We start from the raw sequence: 19,063 nt of genomic DNA on the forward strand, positions 1-19,063 counted from the left end.
TGACAGTATAATTTGTCTTTATAGTCCCTTTAACAAAATAAAAAGATATATATATTTTTTTATAATTGTATGATAATAAGTATCAGGAAAATAATGTGAGAGTATCTTAAGGTCCTACATGTTCCCTGATAATAATTGTTTTCCTAATGGAAATAAATGCATGCAAAGTGAAATATATATCTATATATTTATCTAGCTAGCTAGCTATTATTTTTTTTAAGTAATAATGAGACACAGACCACTCATATCCAGCACCAGGCTATTTACTACAGAAATGTAATAGTACAAATGATATGTACAATTTATTGTCCATGATATATTATCCTACCATACAAACTAGGGTTTCACCGATACCATGTTTTTATGACCGAGTACAAGTACTGATACTTGTTTTCAAATACTCGCCGATACCAATTACTGATACCTTTTTTTTTTAAATGTCATGTGACAGTTTACCCAGCACAATACAGACTAATTATTTAAGATTCCTTCTTTATAATTATAAAGGACTGTAATTCAAAAGACATTATGAAATAATAAAACAGTTTTATTTGTCACAAAGTTCACTGAACATGTTTATAAATAAAAAATATTACAATAAAATATTAAATTTAAAGGGGTGATGCAATTGGGTTGTAGGGCTGTTATATAACATCAATCTGACATTTGTATGGAAGTTTGACTCTAAGTTGAACAGTCTTTCACTTTCCACACTACTGCATGGGGCAGAAAGATATTTTTGGGCCATTTTAGCCAGAGCTGGAAATCTGTTTATTAACTGCCCAGTTCTTCAGGGGTTTGTCTGAATGAGGTACAGTGATCTCTCCTACGATAATACAAATAACAGCAATTTGTATTGGCAGAACAGTAGTAAACAATTTTTAGTTTAGTCTCCACTCCAGTTTAAAATGAAATGGGAACATGCAGTTTGAAAAAACGCCACAAGATAGCATATGGGTAGGAAGTGGAGGTATCGGTTTAAGTATCGGTACATTTGCACGAGTATTAGTACTCATGCAAATACTTGGTATCGGTACCGATACCGATACTAGTATCGGTATCGGTGCAACCCTAATACAAACGTTCCTAATTCAGCAACAATAGTCTACAAAGCAACAACAAAGTTCAAATGTGGGGGAATGGGGTGATAAACCCCACCAATAATAAGTCCCTCTGAAAAAAAATATAGTCCTAGATTTGTGTACACAACAAAATTAAATAAATTGATCCAAGATTATATTGATAATGATCCCATATCCATATCATTGTGCAATGGAAAGTTACCTTAATTCTAGCGCTGGAATTAAGGTGCCTGTTTACCGTATACATTTATGTGAGATCACAAGAAGGTACTCTCAAATCCTCTTGGGAATCTTTCATTTTATAATCATATGGATATATATATATATATATATATATATATATATATATATATATATACTGTTATTAGTAGTTTTCCTCTATTAGACAGCTGTAAAATTTAAAACATTATGTGACAAATCTTTTCATAATGGAAGCTCTCAGCTTATAATAATTTCACGGTAATGTCACATTCCAAGAGAAACAATACAACTAAAACAACATTGTGAGTATTTTATGAAATTTTTACCTGCTCTGAATAAAATAACGTAATAAAATCTATTTTGCAGCCATAACTTAATGTGCAAATCATTCTGTCAGTTTTTATTGCTTTGTCTTTTTGGTGTCTAAACATTACACTGTGGAAATGGAAATGTGTTCTCCTAATTCAGCACCTTTCCTCTCTCTCTCTGCAGTTACATAAGTAATCAAAAAACACTGCCAGCTTGTGTGCTGCTGTCAGGAAAAAATAAAAACTGTCAAAAAAGACAAAACATGGCAGCTGTTGGTTTACTTCATTGCACAATTTACCTCTCCATTTTCAAGTGGGTGAATCTTTGAATAATGAGAGGTGCATGTGACTTCATCATCCCTTGTGTAAGACGGCTGAGCAGAACTTGGGGTTGTGTTGTATCGGGACAGGCATTCACCGTCAGTTATAGCATAGTACTGCCATGGTTTAAAATTGAATCCGTCCAATGAACGTTCTAAAATCCAGTTACCAGGACGTGGAGAATTTGCAGCTTTGATGATGACATAAGCTATCTGAAAGACCTGAAAATAAAATAAAAGCAAGTTACCTTAGGTTAAATAATTATTGTAATACAAATGATTTAAATGACTATAAACAGTAGTAACTCTAAAACTTAATTAAAGGAATATTCAAGTAATTTTTGTGAGTGTCAGAAATTAATCATTGTGTTATAAAAGATCGGCATGCAAACTAAGGGCCAGATTATGAGTGAAGCGCTAACAGTTAAGGTGTTTATTGCGGGTGTTTGCACGTCGGGTTTTTTGCTTTTATTACAAGTTAAAAGTAAACGTGATTGCTTGAGCACAATCGCAATTTACTCTAGAATGATTACCATGTCTGCAGAGCTGTGGTTAAAAGAGTTGCACAAAACAAATCATAATACATTACAAAGTACAATTACACTCATAATAACACCATCTAATAAAAAATATTTTAAAAAAATTGCACAAAAAAGTTAAAAGGGCTTAAAGATATGAGGTCTCAGGTGTTAGAAAAAAAAGCAGGCAAATGACTTTAACATCGAGTTACATACATAGACATGTCTAAAGATGTATATGTATGTATATATGTATGTGTGCGTATATATATATATATATATATATATATATACTGTATATGTGTGTGTACATACGCATTTATGTCTTTATATGTATTTACAGACTTACTACAGACTAATAACAAGTAGATGAAAACATGTAAAATCATATTTATGCAATATTCATATTTAATAAAGTGTTATACCATGTATTTACAGTAAATATTTCACATTCCAATGTTCTCCACATAGCAGAATATATTATAAGTATTTATTAATAGATTGTCCTAAATATATCTGTACATATCTATACTTATATAAATTATATATATATATATATATATATATATATATATATATATATATATATATATATATATAGGTATAAATATATATTTGTGCAAAAATAAAATCAGATAAATATAGGAATATGTATTTATGAATAAATATAAAATATACTGCTATGTGAAGAACATCGGAATGTGAAATATTAATATTTTTATGTCGAGTTAGCACACTTGAGAATAATCGATCGTTTTTGTGTGTGAGTAGGGCGGTAGGTTTTTCCCCCATTTTTATTTTGCTCCATTGACTACTATGGGGGAATATTCTACGATCGTCTTTTTACACTCGTCGGTTAGCGCAAGAGCGATAATATTTCACTTTCAACTTGTAATACACGGGCTAAAAGCTTACTTCTATTACAGTTAACGCTTCAGCAAGATAAATAGTGCTCCACTTGTAATCTGGCCCTAAATGTTTAAAAATAAAATTTTGTTTTTCTTTCCTAAGATATGGTGAGTCCATGACTTGAGTAATTACTGTTTGGAATATGATTCCTGGCCAGCAGGAGGAGGCAAAGAGCACCACAGTTAAACTGCTAAGTATCACTCCCTTATCCACAAACCCTAGTCATTCTCTTTGCCTTTGGTGCATGGAGGAGATAAAGTTTAGGTGTCTGAAGAAAAAATTTGATTTAATCTAAAAGCAAGTTTTGGGGTATAGCCGTATTTCACATCATTCCTTGCAGTCGGGTAGTGGTGGCTTTAAAGCAGGTAGGAACTTGTAAAGAGGTACTTACTGCGTTTTCCTAATAATTGCTGCCCTAGTTTAGAAAGCCAGAGTTGGCTACTCTGTTCTATCTTTTTCAAAGGTCTCTGTGAAGAACTGTGTCCTCTCATACCTTGTAACTGTCTACATGCCGGACAGCAGAGCAGGTAAGTGATTTTTCTTCCAGTTGGGGAGACCATGCGCTTAACAAATTAAAAACATTGCTTTTTTATTGGGACATAGATAATCCTGTTGTATGGGTTTACATTGGGGCATGAAACAGGCACTGTAGCATGTGTGAGACTAACATTTAAACTCTTTTAAAAAGAAAGGGTAAAATGTTTTTATTAGGCTTTATTTTTTGACACATATTTACTTAAAGGGACAGTCTACACCAAAAATGTTCTTATTTAAAAAGATAGATAATCCTTTTATTACCCATTCCCTGTTTTTGCATAACCAACACAGTTATATTAATATACTTTTTACCTCTGTTATTACCTTGTAGCTAAGCCTCTGCAGACAGCCTCCTTATCTAAGTGCCTTTGACAGACATGTAGTGAATTCTCCTAAATAACTTCACGGGAGTGAGCACAATGTTATCTATATGACACACATGAACTAACACTGTCTAACTGTGAAAAACTTTCAAAATGCTCTGAGCTAAGAGGTGGTTTTCAACGGTTTAGAAATCAGTTTGAGCCTAGCTAGGTTTAGCTTTCAAAAATACCACCAAGGGAACAAAGCAAATTTGATGATAAAAGTAAATTGGAAAGTTGTTTAAAATTGTATGCCCTATCTGAATCATGACTGCTTAGTTTTGACTTTACTGTCCCTTTAATAAAACAATACATTTTAAACTGTCCGGTTTGAAAAACTTAAAGTGTATTTTTTCCTTGGCTTATTTTAATTGAATATTAAAATCTTTGAAACTTATCTGTACAAGTTTATTTACTGTTTCACAACATGTCTGATATGGAGCAAGAGCCTGCTCTCATGAATTCATGCTTATTATGTTTAGATGCAGAAATTGCAGGTCCAAAGTTAAAGGGGCCATTTCCACTCTAGCTAAAAGAACCACTATTCCTATTGAGGATAGCTGCTCTTTTAAGGATCCGATGGACAAGAAGCTGAAGGCTTATTTGAAAAAGATTTATGTTCATCAAGGTCTCCAATGGAAACCTGCGGTGTGTTTTGCCACTATGACTAGTGCAGCATCTTATTGGTTCAAAGCCTTGTCTGATTCTCTTCAAGTAGAGACTTCCTTGGATGAAATTCAAGATAGGATTAAAGCTCTTAAGTTGGCAAATTCCTTTATTGCAGATGCCATTTTACAGGTTGTTAGACTAGGAGCTAAAACGTTCGCTATCCTATCCCACAGGGCGTTATGGTTGAAATCCTGGTCTGCGGACGTTTCCTCTAAAGTTAAGCTTCTGATGATTCCTTACAAGGGCAAAACCTTGTTTGGACCCGGTTTGGCAGAAATTATCTCTGATATTACGGTTGGAAAAGGGTCTTTTCTACCTCAAGATAAGAAAAATAGGCCTAAAGGATGTCAGAGTAATTTTTGTTCCTTTCATAACTTCAGAGGAAAGCCTTCCCCTTCTTCTTCCAAGCAGGAACAATAAAGTCTTCTTGGAAACCCAATCAGTCTTGGAACAAGGGGAAAAATTCAAAGAATCCTGCAACAGGATCGGATCAGGTGGGGGGCAGACTTTCTCAGTTCTCTCATGCCTGAATACGAGATGTCCAAGATCCCTGGACTGTGGACATAGTATCCCAGGGTTACAAACTGGAATTCAAGACATTTCCTCCCAGAGGCAGATTCCATCTCTCAAGATTATATGCAGACCAGATAAAGAGAGAGGCGTTCTTGAAATGGGGGTGATAGTTCCAGTTCCAATGCAGGAACAGGGTCTTGGGTTCTACTCCAACCTATTTGTGGGTCCCAAAAAAGAGGGAACTTTACGTCCCATTCTAGACTTTAAGTGTCTAAACAAGTTTCTCTAAGTTCCATCTATCAAGATGGATTCTATATGCTCCATTCTTCCTTTGGTACAAGAGGGTCAGTTCATGACAACCATAGACCTAAAGGATGCGTATCTTCATGTTCTTATTCACAGGGACCATCACAGATTCCTGAGAATTGCCTTTCTGGAAAAACCTTTTCAGTTTGTGGCCCTTCTATTTGGTCTAGCCACGGCTCCCAGAATTTTTTCAAAAGTTCGGGTGGGTCTTTTGACAGTGATCCATTCTCGTAGAATTGCTGTGGCACCCTACCTGGACAGCATATTGGTTCAGGCGCCATCTTTTCAACAAGCAAAATCTCACACAGAGATATTGTTGTCTTTTCTTCATTCCTATGGATGGAATGTGAATTTGAAAAAAAACTCCCTTTCCCCTGCTACAAGAGTAGTGTTTTTTGGGACCATAATCAATTCTCTATTGATGAAGATTTTTCTGACAGAGGTCAGAAAAAACATAATCATTTCCTCTTGCCTCTCAGGCAACTGCTTATCCTTCAGTTGTTCAATGTATGAAGGTAATCGGTCTGATGGTGGCTTTCATGGACATCATTCCTTTTGCTCTATTCCATTTGAGAGCTCTCCAGTTGTGCATGCTCAGACAATGGAATGGCGACCATGCGGAGGAGTTAGATCAGTCGTCAAGGGACCCTCTCAGGAACATCTGTCTCAGGGCACATGCTTTCAGAGACCTTCCTGGGTGATCGTGACCATGAACGCCAGCCTGCTTGGCTGTGGAGCAGTCTGGAACTCGTTAAAAGCTCTGGGTCTTTGGACTCGGGAGAAGTCTGCTCTTCGCATCAACATCTTGGGGTTGAGGGTGATTTACAATTCTCTATTGGCTTGGCCTCAGTTGTCCTCAGCCCAGTTTATCAGGTTCCAGTCAGACAACTTAACCTCTGTGGCTTACATCAATCACCAGGGAGGAACTCAGAGTTCCTTAGCCATGAAGGAGGTTACTTGGATTCTTCAGTGGGCAGAGACCAACAATTGCTATCTGACATCCACATTCCAGGAGTAGACAACTGGGAAGCGGATTTTCTGAGCAAACAGACTTTTCATCCCATGGAGTAGGAACTCCATCCCGAGGTGGTTTCCAGCTCAGTCCTCAAATGGGGGGTGCTGGAGTTAGATCTGATGTCATCCCGTCAGAACACCAAGCTTCCAAGGTACGGTTCAAGATCAAGAGATCCGCAGGCCGTTCTCATAGATGCTCCGGCAGTTCCTTGGGTTTTCAGGTTGGCATACACGTTTCCTTTGTTTGCTCTCCTTCCATGAGTCATTGCTCGTATCAAATAGGAGAGGGCGTCGGTGATTCTAATAGCCCCTGTGTGGCCTCGCAGGATCTGATTTGCAGACCTAGTGGAGATGTCATCTCTCCCACCAAGGAGACTACCTCTGAGGATGGACCTCCTGATTCAGGGTCCCTTCCTTTATCCAAATCTTGTTTCTCTGCAGCTGCAGCTGCTTGGAGATTGAATGCTTAATTCTATCTAAGCATGTTTTTTTCTGAGTCGGTCATTGAGACCATGATTCAGGCTTGCAAGCCTGTTACTAGAAAGCTTTACCATAAGCTATGGCGTAAATATCTTTATTGGTGTGAATCCAAGGGCTACTCTTGGAGTAGAATTAGAAAATTGTATCTTTTCTTCAGGAAGGCCTGGAGAAGGGATTGTCAGTCTGTACCCTGAAGGGGCAGATTTCTGCTTTATCAGTTTTACTACATAAACGTTTGGCGATGTGCCAGATGTGCAATCTTTTTGTCAGGCCTTGGTCAAAATCAGGCCTGTCTTTAAGTCTGTTACACCTCCTTGGAGCCTTAACCTTGTTCTTAAAGTTTTACAGCTGGCTCCATTTGAGCCGTTGCATTCCATAGACATTAAGTTGTTATCTTGGAAGGTTTTGTTTCTTGTTGCTATCTCTTCTGCTCGAAGAGTCTCAGAACTCTCAGCTTTGCAGTGTAATTCCCCTTATCTTAATTTTTCATGCCGATAAGGCGGTTCTTCGTACTAAGTTAGGTTGCTTCTAATAGAAATAACAATCAGGAAATATAAACAATTGTAGGTAAATTTGCAGTAAGTACAGAACATAAAGCTATTGTGCTCAGATCATTCTATAAATATGCATTTTATACATATATAAAGCATGTGTAAACTGAGTCAACAGCCATTAATACTTTTGTCAAGTTTGCTTTTTGATATGTTACTTAAAAGGGACAGTAAAGTCATAATTAGACATTCATGATTTAGACAGAACATACAATTTTAGAAAACTTTCCAATTTACTTCTTTTATTTATTTTGCTTCCTTCTCTTGTTAGCCATTGCTTAAAGGTTTATCTAGGAAATCTCATGAGCAACAAAGAACCTAAGTTCTAGCTGCTGATTGGTGGCTGCATATTTATACTGATTTTCATTGGCTCACCCATTTGTTCAGTTAGAAACCAATAGTGCATTGCTGCTCTTTTAACAATTAAGACCAAGAGAATGAAGGAAATTTGACAATAGAGGTAAACTGGAAAGTTGTTTAAAATTGTATTCTCTACTTAAATCATGAAAGAAAAAATTTGTGTTTCATGTCCCTTTAAGGTAAAAAATTAAGAGTTTCATGAAATTATTTTACGTTTTGCTTAACTTTTCTCCTAAAGATACATGTACTTTCTTCTTGGCTCTTAATGAAAAAAAGTTTTAAATTAGAAACGCTCAGTGAAAAATAATTATCTTATATAAAAAGAACTGTTGCTATAGCAATTTTGACCTCTGTCTATGACATTATATCAAACAAAATGGCTGTTCAACATGTTAATGTTAACATATTTCCTCAAACACATGTGAATGCATTTATATTAGATGAAATATAAAATAATTGTCTATTACATATTGAATGTAGAGCACAACACAAAAAATATAGTGCTAGTAGAGTACAAAATAACATACAACCAGCACTTAAAGGAAAACATACATGATTCAAAAAATCACAAATTTGCTTTTGCTATCAGATTTATGTCTTTTTCTTGATCTCCTTTTTGAAACTCGAGCATATTGATGTAGCATGGAGCATGCATGTCTCTTGAGCCCTATATGGTAGCAGTATTTTCAGTAGAGGGTTCAAGAAATTAAATGTTCAGGGAACCAAACAATTTAGCCACTGAGTTCTGTTCAGGTACCAGGAAGCTAAGAACTAAGTCAAGTAGGCCCTGGGTGTCCAAAGCTGCATTCATATAGTAATCAAGTCACAAGTACAGTGCTGAGCCTACCTCAGTATGCTTTTATGGAATTCAGCTAACTTTTTTTTACAAAATATTTTGCTAAACTCAAACATTTACGCCTAGATTTAGAGTTCTGCGGCCAAAGGGGTGCGTAGCTAACGCTGGCTTTTTTCTGGCCGCACCTTTTAAATACCGCTGGTATTGAGAGTTCACAGAATGGCTGCGTTAGGCTCCAAAAAAGGAGCGTAGAGCATATTTAACGCAACTTCAACTCTCGATACCAGCGGTGCTTACGGACGCGGCCAGCTTCAAAAACGTGCTCGTGCACGATTCCCCCATAGAAAACAATGGGGCTGTTTGAGCTGAAAAAAAAACATAACACCTGCAAAAAAGCCGCGTTCAGCTCCTAACTCAGCCCCATTGTTTTCTATGGGGAAACACTTCCTACGTCTGCACCTAACACTCTAACATGTACCCCGAGTCTAAACACCCCTAACCTTACACTTATTAACCCCTATTCTGCCGCCCCCGCTATCGCTGACCCCTGCATATTATTATTAACCCCTAATCTGCCGCTCCGTAAACCGCCGCTACTTACATTATCCCTATGTACCCCTAATCTGCTGCCCCTAACACCGCCGACCCCTATATTATATTTATTAACCCCTAATCTGCCCCCCACAATGTCGCCTCCACCTGCCTACACTTATTAACCCCTAATCTGCCGAGCGGACCGCACCGCTATTATAATAAAGTTATTAACCCCTAATCTGCCCTCCCTAACATCGCCGACACCTAACTTCAAACATTAACCCCTAATCTGCCAACTGGAGCTCACCGCTATTCTAATAAATGTATTAACCCCTAAAGCTAAGTCTAACCCTAACACTAACACCCCCCCTAAGTTAAATATAATTTAAATCTAACGAAATAAATTAACTCTTATTAAATAAATTATTCCTATTTAAAGCTAAATACTTACCTGTAAAATAAATCCTAATATAGCTACAATATAAATTATAATTATATTATAGCTATTTTAGGATTTATATTTATTTTACAGGTAACTTTGTATTTATTTTAACCAGGTTCAATAGCTATTAAATAGTTAAGAACTATTTAATAGATAAAATAGTTAAAATAATTACAAAATTACCTGTAAAATAAATCCTAACCTAAGTTACAATTAAACCTAACACTACACTATCAATAACTTAATTAAATTAAATACCTACAATTACCTACAATTAAACCTAACACTACACTATCAATACATTAATTAAATACAATATCTACAAATAAATACAATGAAATAAACTAACTAAAGTACAAAAAATAATAAAGAACTAAGTTACAAAAAATAAAAAAATATTTACAAACATCAGAAAAATATTACAACAATTTTAAAGTAATTACACCTACTCTAAGCCCCCTAATAAAATAACAAAGACCCCCAAAATAAAAAAATGCCCTACCCTATTCTAAATTACAAAAGTTCAAAGCTCTTTTACCTTACCAGCCCTGAACAGGGCCCTTTGCGGGGCATGCCCCAAAGAATTCAGCTCTTTTGCCTGTAAAAAAAACACAAACAATACCCCCCCAACATTGCAACCTACCACCCACATACCTCTAATCTAACCCAAACCCCCCTTAAATAAACCTAACACTAAGCCCCTGCAGATCTTCCTACCTTATCTTCACCATACCAGGTTCACCGATCGATCCAGAAGAGCTCCTCCGATGTCTTGATCCAAGCCCAAGCGGGGGGCTGAAGAGGTCCATGATCCGGCTGAAGTCTTCATCCAAGCGGGAGCTGAAAAGGACCATGATCCGGCTGAAGTCTTCTATCAACGGCATCTTCAATCTTCTTTCTTCCGGATCCATGTTCATCCTGCCGACGCGGAACATCCATCTTCACCGACGACTTCCCGACGAATGATGGTTCCTTTAAGGGACGTCATCCAAGATGGCGTCCCTCGAATTTCGATTGGCTGATAGGATTCTATCAGCCAATCGGAATTAAGGTAGGAAAATTCTGATTGGCTGATGGAATCAGCCAATCAGAATCAAGTTCAATCCGATTGGCTGATTCAATCAACCAATCAGATTGAGCTCGCATTCTATTGGCTGTTCCGATCAGCCAATAGAATGCGAGCTCAATCTGATTGGCTGATCGGATAAGCCAATCGGATTGAGCTTGATTCTGATTCCATCAGCCAATCAGAATTTTCCTACCTTAATTCCGATTGGCTGATAGAATCCTATCAGCCAATCGGAATTCGAGGGACGCCATCTTGGATGACGTCCCTTAAAGGAACTGTCATTCGTCGGGAAGTCGTCGGAGAAGAAGGATGGATCCACGATGGAGGTCTTGAAGATCAGCCGGTCGTCATCGGATTGAAGAACATAGAAGATGCGGCTTGGATGAAGATGTTTGCCGGTCCGCATGTCCTCTTCTGCCCGCTTGGATCAAGACTTCAGCCGGAGGATGGACGTCACTCTTCAGCCCCCCGCTTGGGCTTGGATCAAGACATCAGAGGCTCTTCTGGATCGATCGGTGAACCTGGCATGGTGAAGACAAGGTAGGAAGATCTTCAGGGGCTTAGTGTTAGGTTTATTTAAGGGGGGTTTGGGTTAGATTAGGAGTATGTTGGTGGTGGGTTGTAATGTTGGGGGGTATTGTATGTTTTTTTTTTACAGGCAAAAGAGCTGAATTCTTTGGGGCATGCCCCACAAAGGGCCCTGTTCAGGGCTGGTAAGGTAAAAGAGCTTTGAACTTTTGTAATTTAGAATAGGGTAGGGCATTTTTTTATTTTGGGGGTCTTTGTTATTTTATTAGGGGGCTTAGAGTAGGTGTAATTAGTTTAAAATTGTTGTAATTTTTTTCTAATGTTTGTAAATATTTTTTTATTTTTTGTACTTTAGTTAGTTTATTTAATTGTATTTATTTGTAGGAATTGTATTTAATTTATTTATTGATAGTGTAGTGTTAGGTTTAATTGTAGATAATTGTAGGTATTTTATTTAATTTATTTATTGATAGTGTAGTGTTAGGTTTAATTGTAGGTAATTGTAGGTATTTTATTTAATTTATTTATTGATATTTATTGTTAGGTTTAATTGTAACTTAGGTTAGGATTTATTTTACAGGTAATTTTGTAATTATTTTAACTATTTTAGCTATTAAATAGTTCTTAACTATTTAATAGCTATTGTACCTGGTTAAAATAAATACAAAGTTGCCTGTAAAATAAATATAAATCCTAAAATAGCTATAATATAATTATAATTTATATTGTAGCTATATTAGGGTTTATTTTACAGGTAAGTATTTAGCTTTAAATAGGAATAATTTATTTAATAAGAGTTAATTTATTTCGTTAGATTTAAATTATATTTAACTTAGGGGGGTGTTAGTGTTAAGGTTAGACTTAGCTTTAGGGGTTAATACATTTATTACAGTAGCGGCAAGATTAGGTCGGCTAATTAGGGGTTAATAATTGAAGTTAGGTGTCGGCGATGTTAGGGAGGGCAGATTAGGGGTTAATACTATTTATTATAGGGTTATTGAGGAGGGAGTGAGGCGGATTAGGGGTTAATAACTTTATTATAGTAGCGGTGAGATCCGCTCGGCAGATTAGGGGTTAATAAGTGTAGGCAGGTGGAGGCGACGTTGAGGGGGGCAGATTAGGGGTTAATAAATATAATATAGGGGTCGGCGGTGTTAGGGGCAGCAGATTAGGGGTACATAGCTATAATGTAGGTGGCGGCGCTTTGCTGTCGGCAGATTAGGGGTTAATTATTGTAGGTAGCTGGCAGCGACGTTGTGGGGGGCAGGTTAGGGGTTAATAAATATAATATAGGGGTCGGCGGTGTTAGGGGCAGCAGATTAGGGGTACATAAGTATAACGTAGGTGGCGGTCGGCAGATTAGGGGTTAAAAAAATTTAATCGAGTTGCGGCGATGTGGGGGGACCTCGGTTTAGGGGTACATAGGTAGTTTATGGGTGTTAGTGTACTTTAGAGCACAGTAGTTAAGAGCTTTATAAACCGGCGTTAGCCCAGAAAGCTCTTAACTACTGACTTTTTTTGCGGCTGGAGTTTTGTCGTTAGAGTTCTAAAGCTCACTTCAGCCACGACTCTAAATACCGGAGTTAGAAAGATCCCATTGAAAAGATAGGATACGCAATTGACGTGAGGGGATCTGCAGTATGGAAAAGTCGCGGCTGGAAAGTGAGCTTTAGACCCTTTAATGACTGACTCCAAATACCAGAGGGCAGTAAAAACCAGCGTTAGGAGCCTCTAACGCTGGTTTTGACGGCTACCGCCAAACTCTAAATCTAGGCCTTAGGATTTAACATATTATAAGCAGTTTAAAGCATCTGATGGTTATAGAAATTATTGTATAAACCATTATATTCTTCCATTTTTAGCACTGTTGAGAAGACATTGCCAACCCTTGGCTTTCAGCTACATTAAAGGGACATGATACCAAAACATTGAAGCACCTGAAAGTGATGCAGCATAACTGTAAAAAGCTGAATAGAAAATATCACCTGAACATCTCTAGGTAAAAAAGGAAGATGTTTAGCTCAAAATCTCCTATGTATTCACCCCCCACTGTAAAGAGACTTTAAGCAGCCAATCAGAATGCTAGTCTCAGGTCAGAATGCTAGTCTCAGGTCAGAATGCTAGTTCCGGGACTTGCAAAGGAGTGTGCATCTAGCATGCGCAGGCACAGTCATGTTATTTTCCTATTGAGTTTAAGGAAGTTTAAGGAAGTTTACAATGAAATCTAATGAGAGATCACAGTAAAGCAATGCATGACCTCAGAACTGCTGATGCTGACTGGCTATTGTTTTTTGTGTGTTTTTTTTTTCCAACTGCTGAACAGCAGCTGAAGTATAACTGCTCCCTTTACACTTACTCTGGTGGTAAAAATATCTTCCATTTTGTACACAGAGATGTTTAGGTGAATGAGGGGGGGCAGCTACACTACAGAAACAAGTTAATTTATATAATATATACAAAAATTAAGCCAAAAAATATAGGAAACTGTGTACTGGCAGACAGCTGCCAGCACCTAACATAGCGGCTAATAGGTAGAGGGGGAGGGTTAGAGAGCTGTTTGTGGGGGGTTGGGAGGTAAGGGGGGATACTACCCTGCTGATAAAATATAAAAAATAAATAAAGAAAAACAAACAAAAACTTTTATTTTTATACTGGCAGACTTTCTGCCAGTACTTAAGATGGGGGGGACCTTTGGAGGGTGGGGAAGGGAGGAGAGCTGTTTGAGAGGAGTCAAGGAGGGATCAGGGTGTGTGATGTGTCAGGTGGGAGGCTGATCTTTACACTAAAGTTAAAATTAACCCTACAAGCTACCTAATTAACCCCTTCACTGCTGGGCATAATACAAGTGTGGTGCGCAGTGGCATTTAGCGGCCTTCTAATTACCATATATCTCTTCTATTTCTGAACAAAGGGGGTGACCTTTAGAGGGTGGGGGAGGGAGGAGAGCTGTTTGAGAGGAGTCAAGGAGGGATCAGGGGGTGGGATGTGTCAGGTGGGAGGCTGATCTCTACACTAAAGCTAAAATTAAGCCTACAAGCTACCTAATTAACCCCTTCACTGCTGGGCATAATACAAGTATGGTGTGCAGTGGCATTTAGCGGCCTTCTAAATACCATATATGTCTGCTACTTCTGAACAAAGGGGATCCCAGAGACACATTTACAACCATTTCACTGAGAAACCTAAAGTTTGTGAAAAAGTTAACGATTTTATTTATTTGATCGCATTTGCAATGTTTTGAAATATACCGAAATGGGCCTAGATCAATACTTTGGGTTGTCTACTAAAAAAAATATATATACATGTGAAGGGTTATTCAGGGGTTTCTGACAGATATCAGTGTTACAATGTAACTATCGCTAATGTTTTTTAAAAACATGTTTTTTAAACATGTAAACATTGGGTATTTCTTAACTCAGGACAAAATTTAGAAACTATTTAGCGTGGGTGCTTTTTGGTGGTTGTAGAGATTTTGGGGGTCAAAGTTAAATAATTTTCATCATATTTTATAATTTTTTTTAAAGTAAATCATATATGATTAAAATAATGGTATCTTTAGAAAGTCGATTTAATGGCGAGAAAAACGGTATATGTGTGGGTACAGTAAATGAGTAAGAGGAAAATTACAGCTAAACACAAATACCGCAGAAATGTAAAAATAGCCCTGGTCCCTAACGGTAAGAAAAGTGAAAAATAGTCTGGTAACTAAGGGGTTAAGATATTTGGAGAAATTTGTGTTTTCCCCTGAATTGGCATGTTTTCCCCCAAATTAATTATGAATGATATCAGTGGTGTCACTAGGGGGGGGGGGGGGCGGGCCGCACCCGGGTGACACCCACCAGGGGGTGACACGAAATTTTTTTTTTTTTTTATTATTTTTTTTTTTAATTTTATTGAAATTCAAAGAAATACAATGTTGAGATGCATAGATTTTTTTTTATTAGAGGGGCTGGCATTTGTGAACATTGGTGGGACTGGGGAAGCTGTAGACACACAATTTTTTTGCCCCTTGAGCCAGTGCTGCAATTTCAACAAATAGTTTTCCCGGCTGCTTTTGCTTGTTTGTACTTTGCTTCTCCCCTGCCCAATTTCGCTATGAATGTTGTGGGCATGCCGTGGGGCTTGCAAAGTTGCGCTGCTAGCCTAAACCTGCCTGCCTATCTGTGCTCACTGCTCAGTGACATGTGGAGCAGTGGAGTCACTCACTGCTGTGCTGTCTCTCTAAACGGGAACTGGCAAATCATGAGGGGATGCCTGGCACCTGACCACATGACTGTTTGACACTGTCTTTAAAGTGAAGGAGCCACGTATGATGCCCACCAGACCATTACGGTTATGGTACACTAAGTGCACACTGAACAGGTAGGAGGGCGGGCGGGGGTCTGGGGGTGGGCAGAGTGCAGAGGTGATTGGCCATAAGAAGTGGTAGGCACGCGGCCCGGGGCTGTGCACTGACAGACTTGGAACAGAGTCAGAGAGCAGAATTTTCATAGTTTGCACCTAAAACTTTTCTTTAGTGATTTATTTTTAGAGTGCTCTGTTTATCTTTCATTTGATGCTCTGCTGAGCTAGGGAGCAGCTCTAGGCATGAGCTTTATAATTAATGCAGTGCAGTTTACATATTTTGTATGTGTGTGTCTGAGTTTTTGTGTGTGTGTGTCTCAGTGTTTTTGTGTGTGTGTTTTTGTGTGTGTGTCTGAGTGTGTTTCCGAGTGTTTGTGTGTGCATCTGAGTATGTTTTAAGTGTGTCTGAGTGTTTGTATGTGTGTGTGCCTGTGTTTTTGTGTGTGTCTGCTTTCTGGGCGAGGGGGTGACACCATAACTTACCGCACCGGGTGACACCAACCCTAGTGACGCCACTGAATGATATTGATAAAAAAACACTGTAGCCAAGTTAAACAAAAGGGAAAATATGTTGCATTTAAACGGCATAAGTTGTTCATGTTTTTGGAACATATTATTATTAAAATAGTTTTAATTTTAGTGACAGTTTAAGACTATAGTCCACAGATTTCTTTTCTTTTTTATGTTTCTCTAGTTTGAATATATTGCTGGTTGTTTTTATATTCCAACTTTCTTGTTTGCTTCTTTTTAGAGGCAGCTGAAATGTATCCCCAAGTGAGTTATATTTGCAAATAATCTTACATGTACGTTTTCTTATGCTTTTTAATGTTTAAATATATTGTTGTATGACAATTGGGGTATATAAATACCTCTAGTTTTAATTAGTGTAAATGAATAGCACAAACTCTACCTAAAGAATACAATTTAATTTTTAGTGACCGTTTGAACAAATCAAGCTTATTTTTAACATTGTATGGTTAATAAATCAGTTGTCATTTTCTTATATCTGCCTTTCAGTTACTGGAGTTATTGCTAAGCAATGTCTCTAAGTTCACAGAAAACATGTTTTTTTTATTTCTTTACCTTCTAGTTAATATCTCACAAAATGATTACTCTTTTTAAAGAAAGGTGCAATTTAGTCAGATGATTATACTTCAAATGTCCTAAGGAAGCATTGTGCCTTTTCAAGAATGTACAGAAACATAAAACTACAATACACAATTTATAAATATAACACTTAAACAGATGCTAGCATCACAAGTCCCTGAGATCTATTTGCTTACAACCAAATGTTTTTTTTTTTTGCTGTATGTGTAAGTAGCTTTTTCTTTTAGTAGCACATTGCGAACCACCTAAAAAGATCCCTCTACCCCAAGAACTATTTAACAATTTTATTTTATTTTTATGGTGTTGGTCTTAAAGGATAACCTGAGACAAACTACCAAATTTTATGCTAAACAACTCCACTGTTTGTGAAAAAGTTTGTGTAGATCTGCATATATTGATATAGAAATAATTAAGATATTTAAACAATGTTAATGGCAAATTAAGAATTTTAATATTTAGCTTATGCCAAGACACTTTCAGACCATCTTCATAGTAATTTTAATGATGTGGTGTAGTGCACTTTATTACTTTGAGCTTGATAAAGGGGCAGGAGCACCGAAATGTTGCTCAAACTTTAATAAAGTTTTCCCTGCTTGGAGTGTTCTACCTTACCATCTTTTATCTATTTGTGCACTTTATTACTTTCTGACTGTGGGGCATATGATATTAAAGTTCTCTGCGCTTGTGAGATTATCAACGAAGTGTCATCAATACCGTGAGGTCCTTCAAACTATTTTAGAAAGGTAAAGGCACCCTTTGTGATTTGGCAAAAACACACAGGAATTTTCACAAATTGAAGCAAGATCTGTAAGGCAACACATCTCTATGTTCTTCTAGGAATAAGGTGTATCATTCCAGAATTGGACCCATGTATGGAATCTACTGGTAGTTTAAATCCTTAAAAAAGGTCATGTTTAAAATATATTCAAATAGGTATGAGCTGTGGCCATCCTATGGGGGCACTCATGCACCTCCAAACACATCTGTAGCACCACCTTGAGCTGCGAAAGGAAATGCATGTTCTGCCAAGTGGCCCCACATGTGTTCTGCGTCTTTTCGCTTTTTCACAAATGTTATTAGCCCCTCAAATTTTAAGTTCCAGAACCACTGCTGGTTGTGAGGTGTCTCTCTGCTAGTTAAAGAAACTTTGATCTTTAGACTATAGTTTTTTTCTAGTTGTTGTTTTAATAATAATAATAATAATAATAATAACAACAACAATAATACAGCTTCAACAACTTGACTACAACTCCATCATAACAGATTTCACCAATCCATACTTCCTCATTCAGTAGATTTATTTGCTTAATTTTTTAAATTGAGTAATTGTTGAGCTATATACAGCAATTTTAAAATTTCAGAAGTATTAAAAAAAAAGTATTGATTTGTCCACACACCCACTGCAGTTCTGGCTTTGCTGACAAACAAATATTTTAAATGCATAAGCATACTCACTATCCTGTTTTGAAAATTAGTGTCTAAGCACCATCTGGTGTTTTGGTCACCTGCACCACCATACAATTCTGTAAACTCTAAACACAACAAAGACATCTGGTTTCATATTGGTATTAGGGACCCGGTAAAGCATTTAAATCTGATGATACCATTCTGAATGAAAAAAATACTAGGTACTATAGAAAATATGGCGATCCCAGGGGTGTGGGCAATTTCCAAGGACAAACCTGGAAATAGGTTAAAAACTATGTGGTATTTATTTCTTTAAACATTAGAAGATCCATTTTTTTTTAAAAAAAAAATGAATGACTGTTTCCTCTTAATATTAGTGTAACATTTTTTTTTTTTAATTAAAGAAAAAAGAAGAAAAAATACATATCAGAACATCTCTTTAACAAAAGTCTTTAGTTAATGGATTCATTAATTAAATTCTTCCTGAGATAATACTAATAGGCTGATACAAATTAAACCAATAATAATAATAACAATTATAAACTGCAAGCTGTTCAATGTAAATCGTGTGAAACAGTGAATGAGTCCATTTCTTGTGTGAAGAGAACTCACTTGTATTCCTCTTCAACTTGATAACTGGGTGTTAAGTTCCTTTTATGGTATTCAGGTAGACCCCATCACACTGAAAAATATTCCATGGAAGTTA

General features: G+C 37.0%; 1 protein-coding gene across 6 annotated transcripts in view; it reads right to left on the minus strand.

Moving 5' to 3' along the window:
• Nucleotides 1-19,063, minus strand: part of LAMA2 (laminin subunit alpha 2) — a 1,406,020-nt gene that overhangs the window by 1,020,880 nt on the left and 366,077 nt on the right. For all 6 annotated transcript variants that reach the window (XM_053710700.1, XM_053710701.1, XM_053710696.1 and 3 more), the window contains exon 4: nt 1,891-2,133. In XM_053710700.1, the coding sequence (XP_053566675.1) occupies nt 1,891-2,133 (243 nt within the window). The remainder of the gene's footprint in view (nt 1-1,890; nt 2,134-19,063) is intronic.

The sequence above is a fragment of the Bombina bombina genome, chromosome 4 (assembly GCF_027579735.1).
Source record: "Bombina bombina isolate aBomBom1 chromosome 4, aBomBom1.pri, whole genome shotgun sequence".
NCBI classification, from domain to species: domain Eukaryota; kingdom Metazoa; phylum Chordata; class Amphibia; order Anura; family Bombinatoridae; genus Bombina; species Bombina bombina.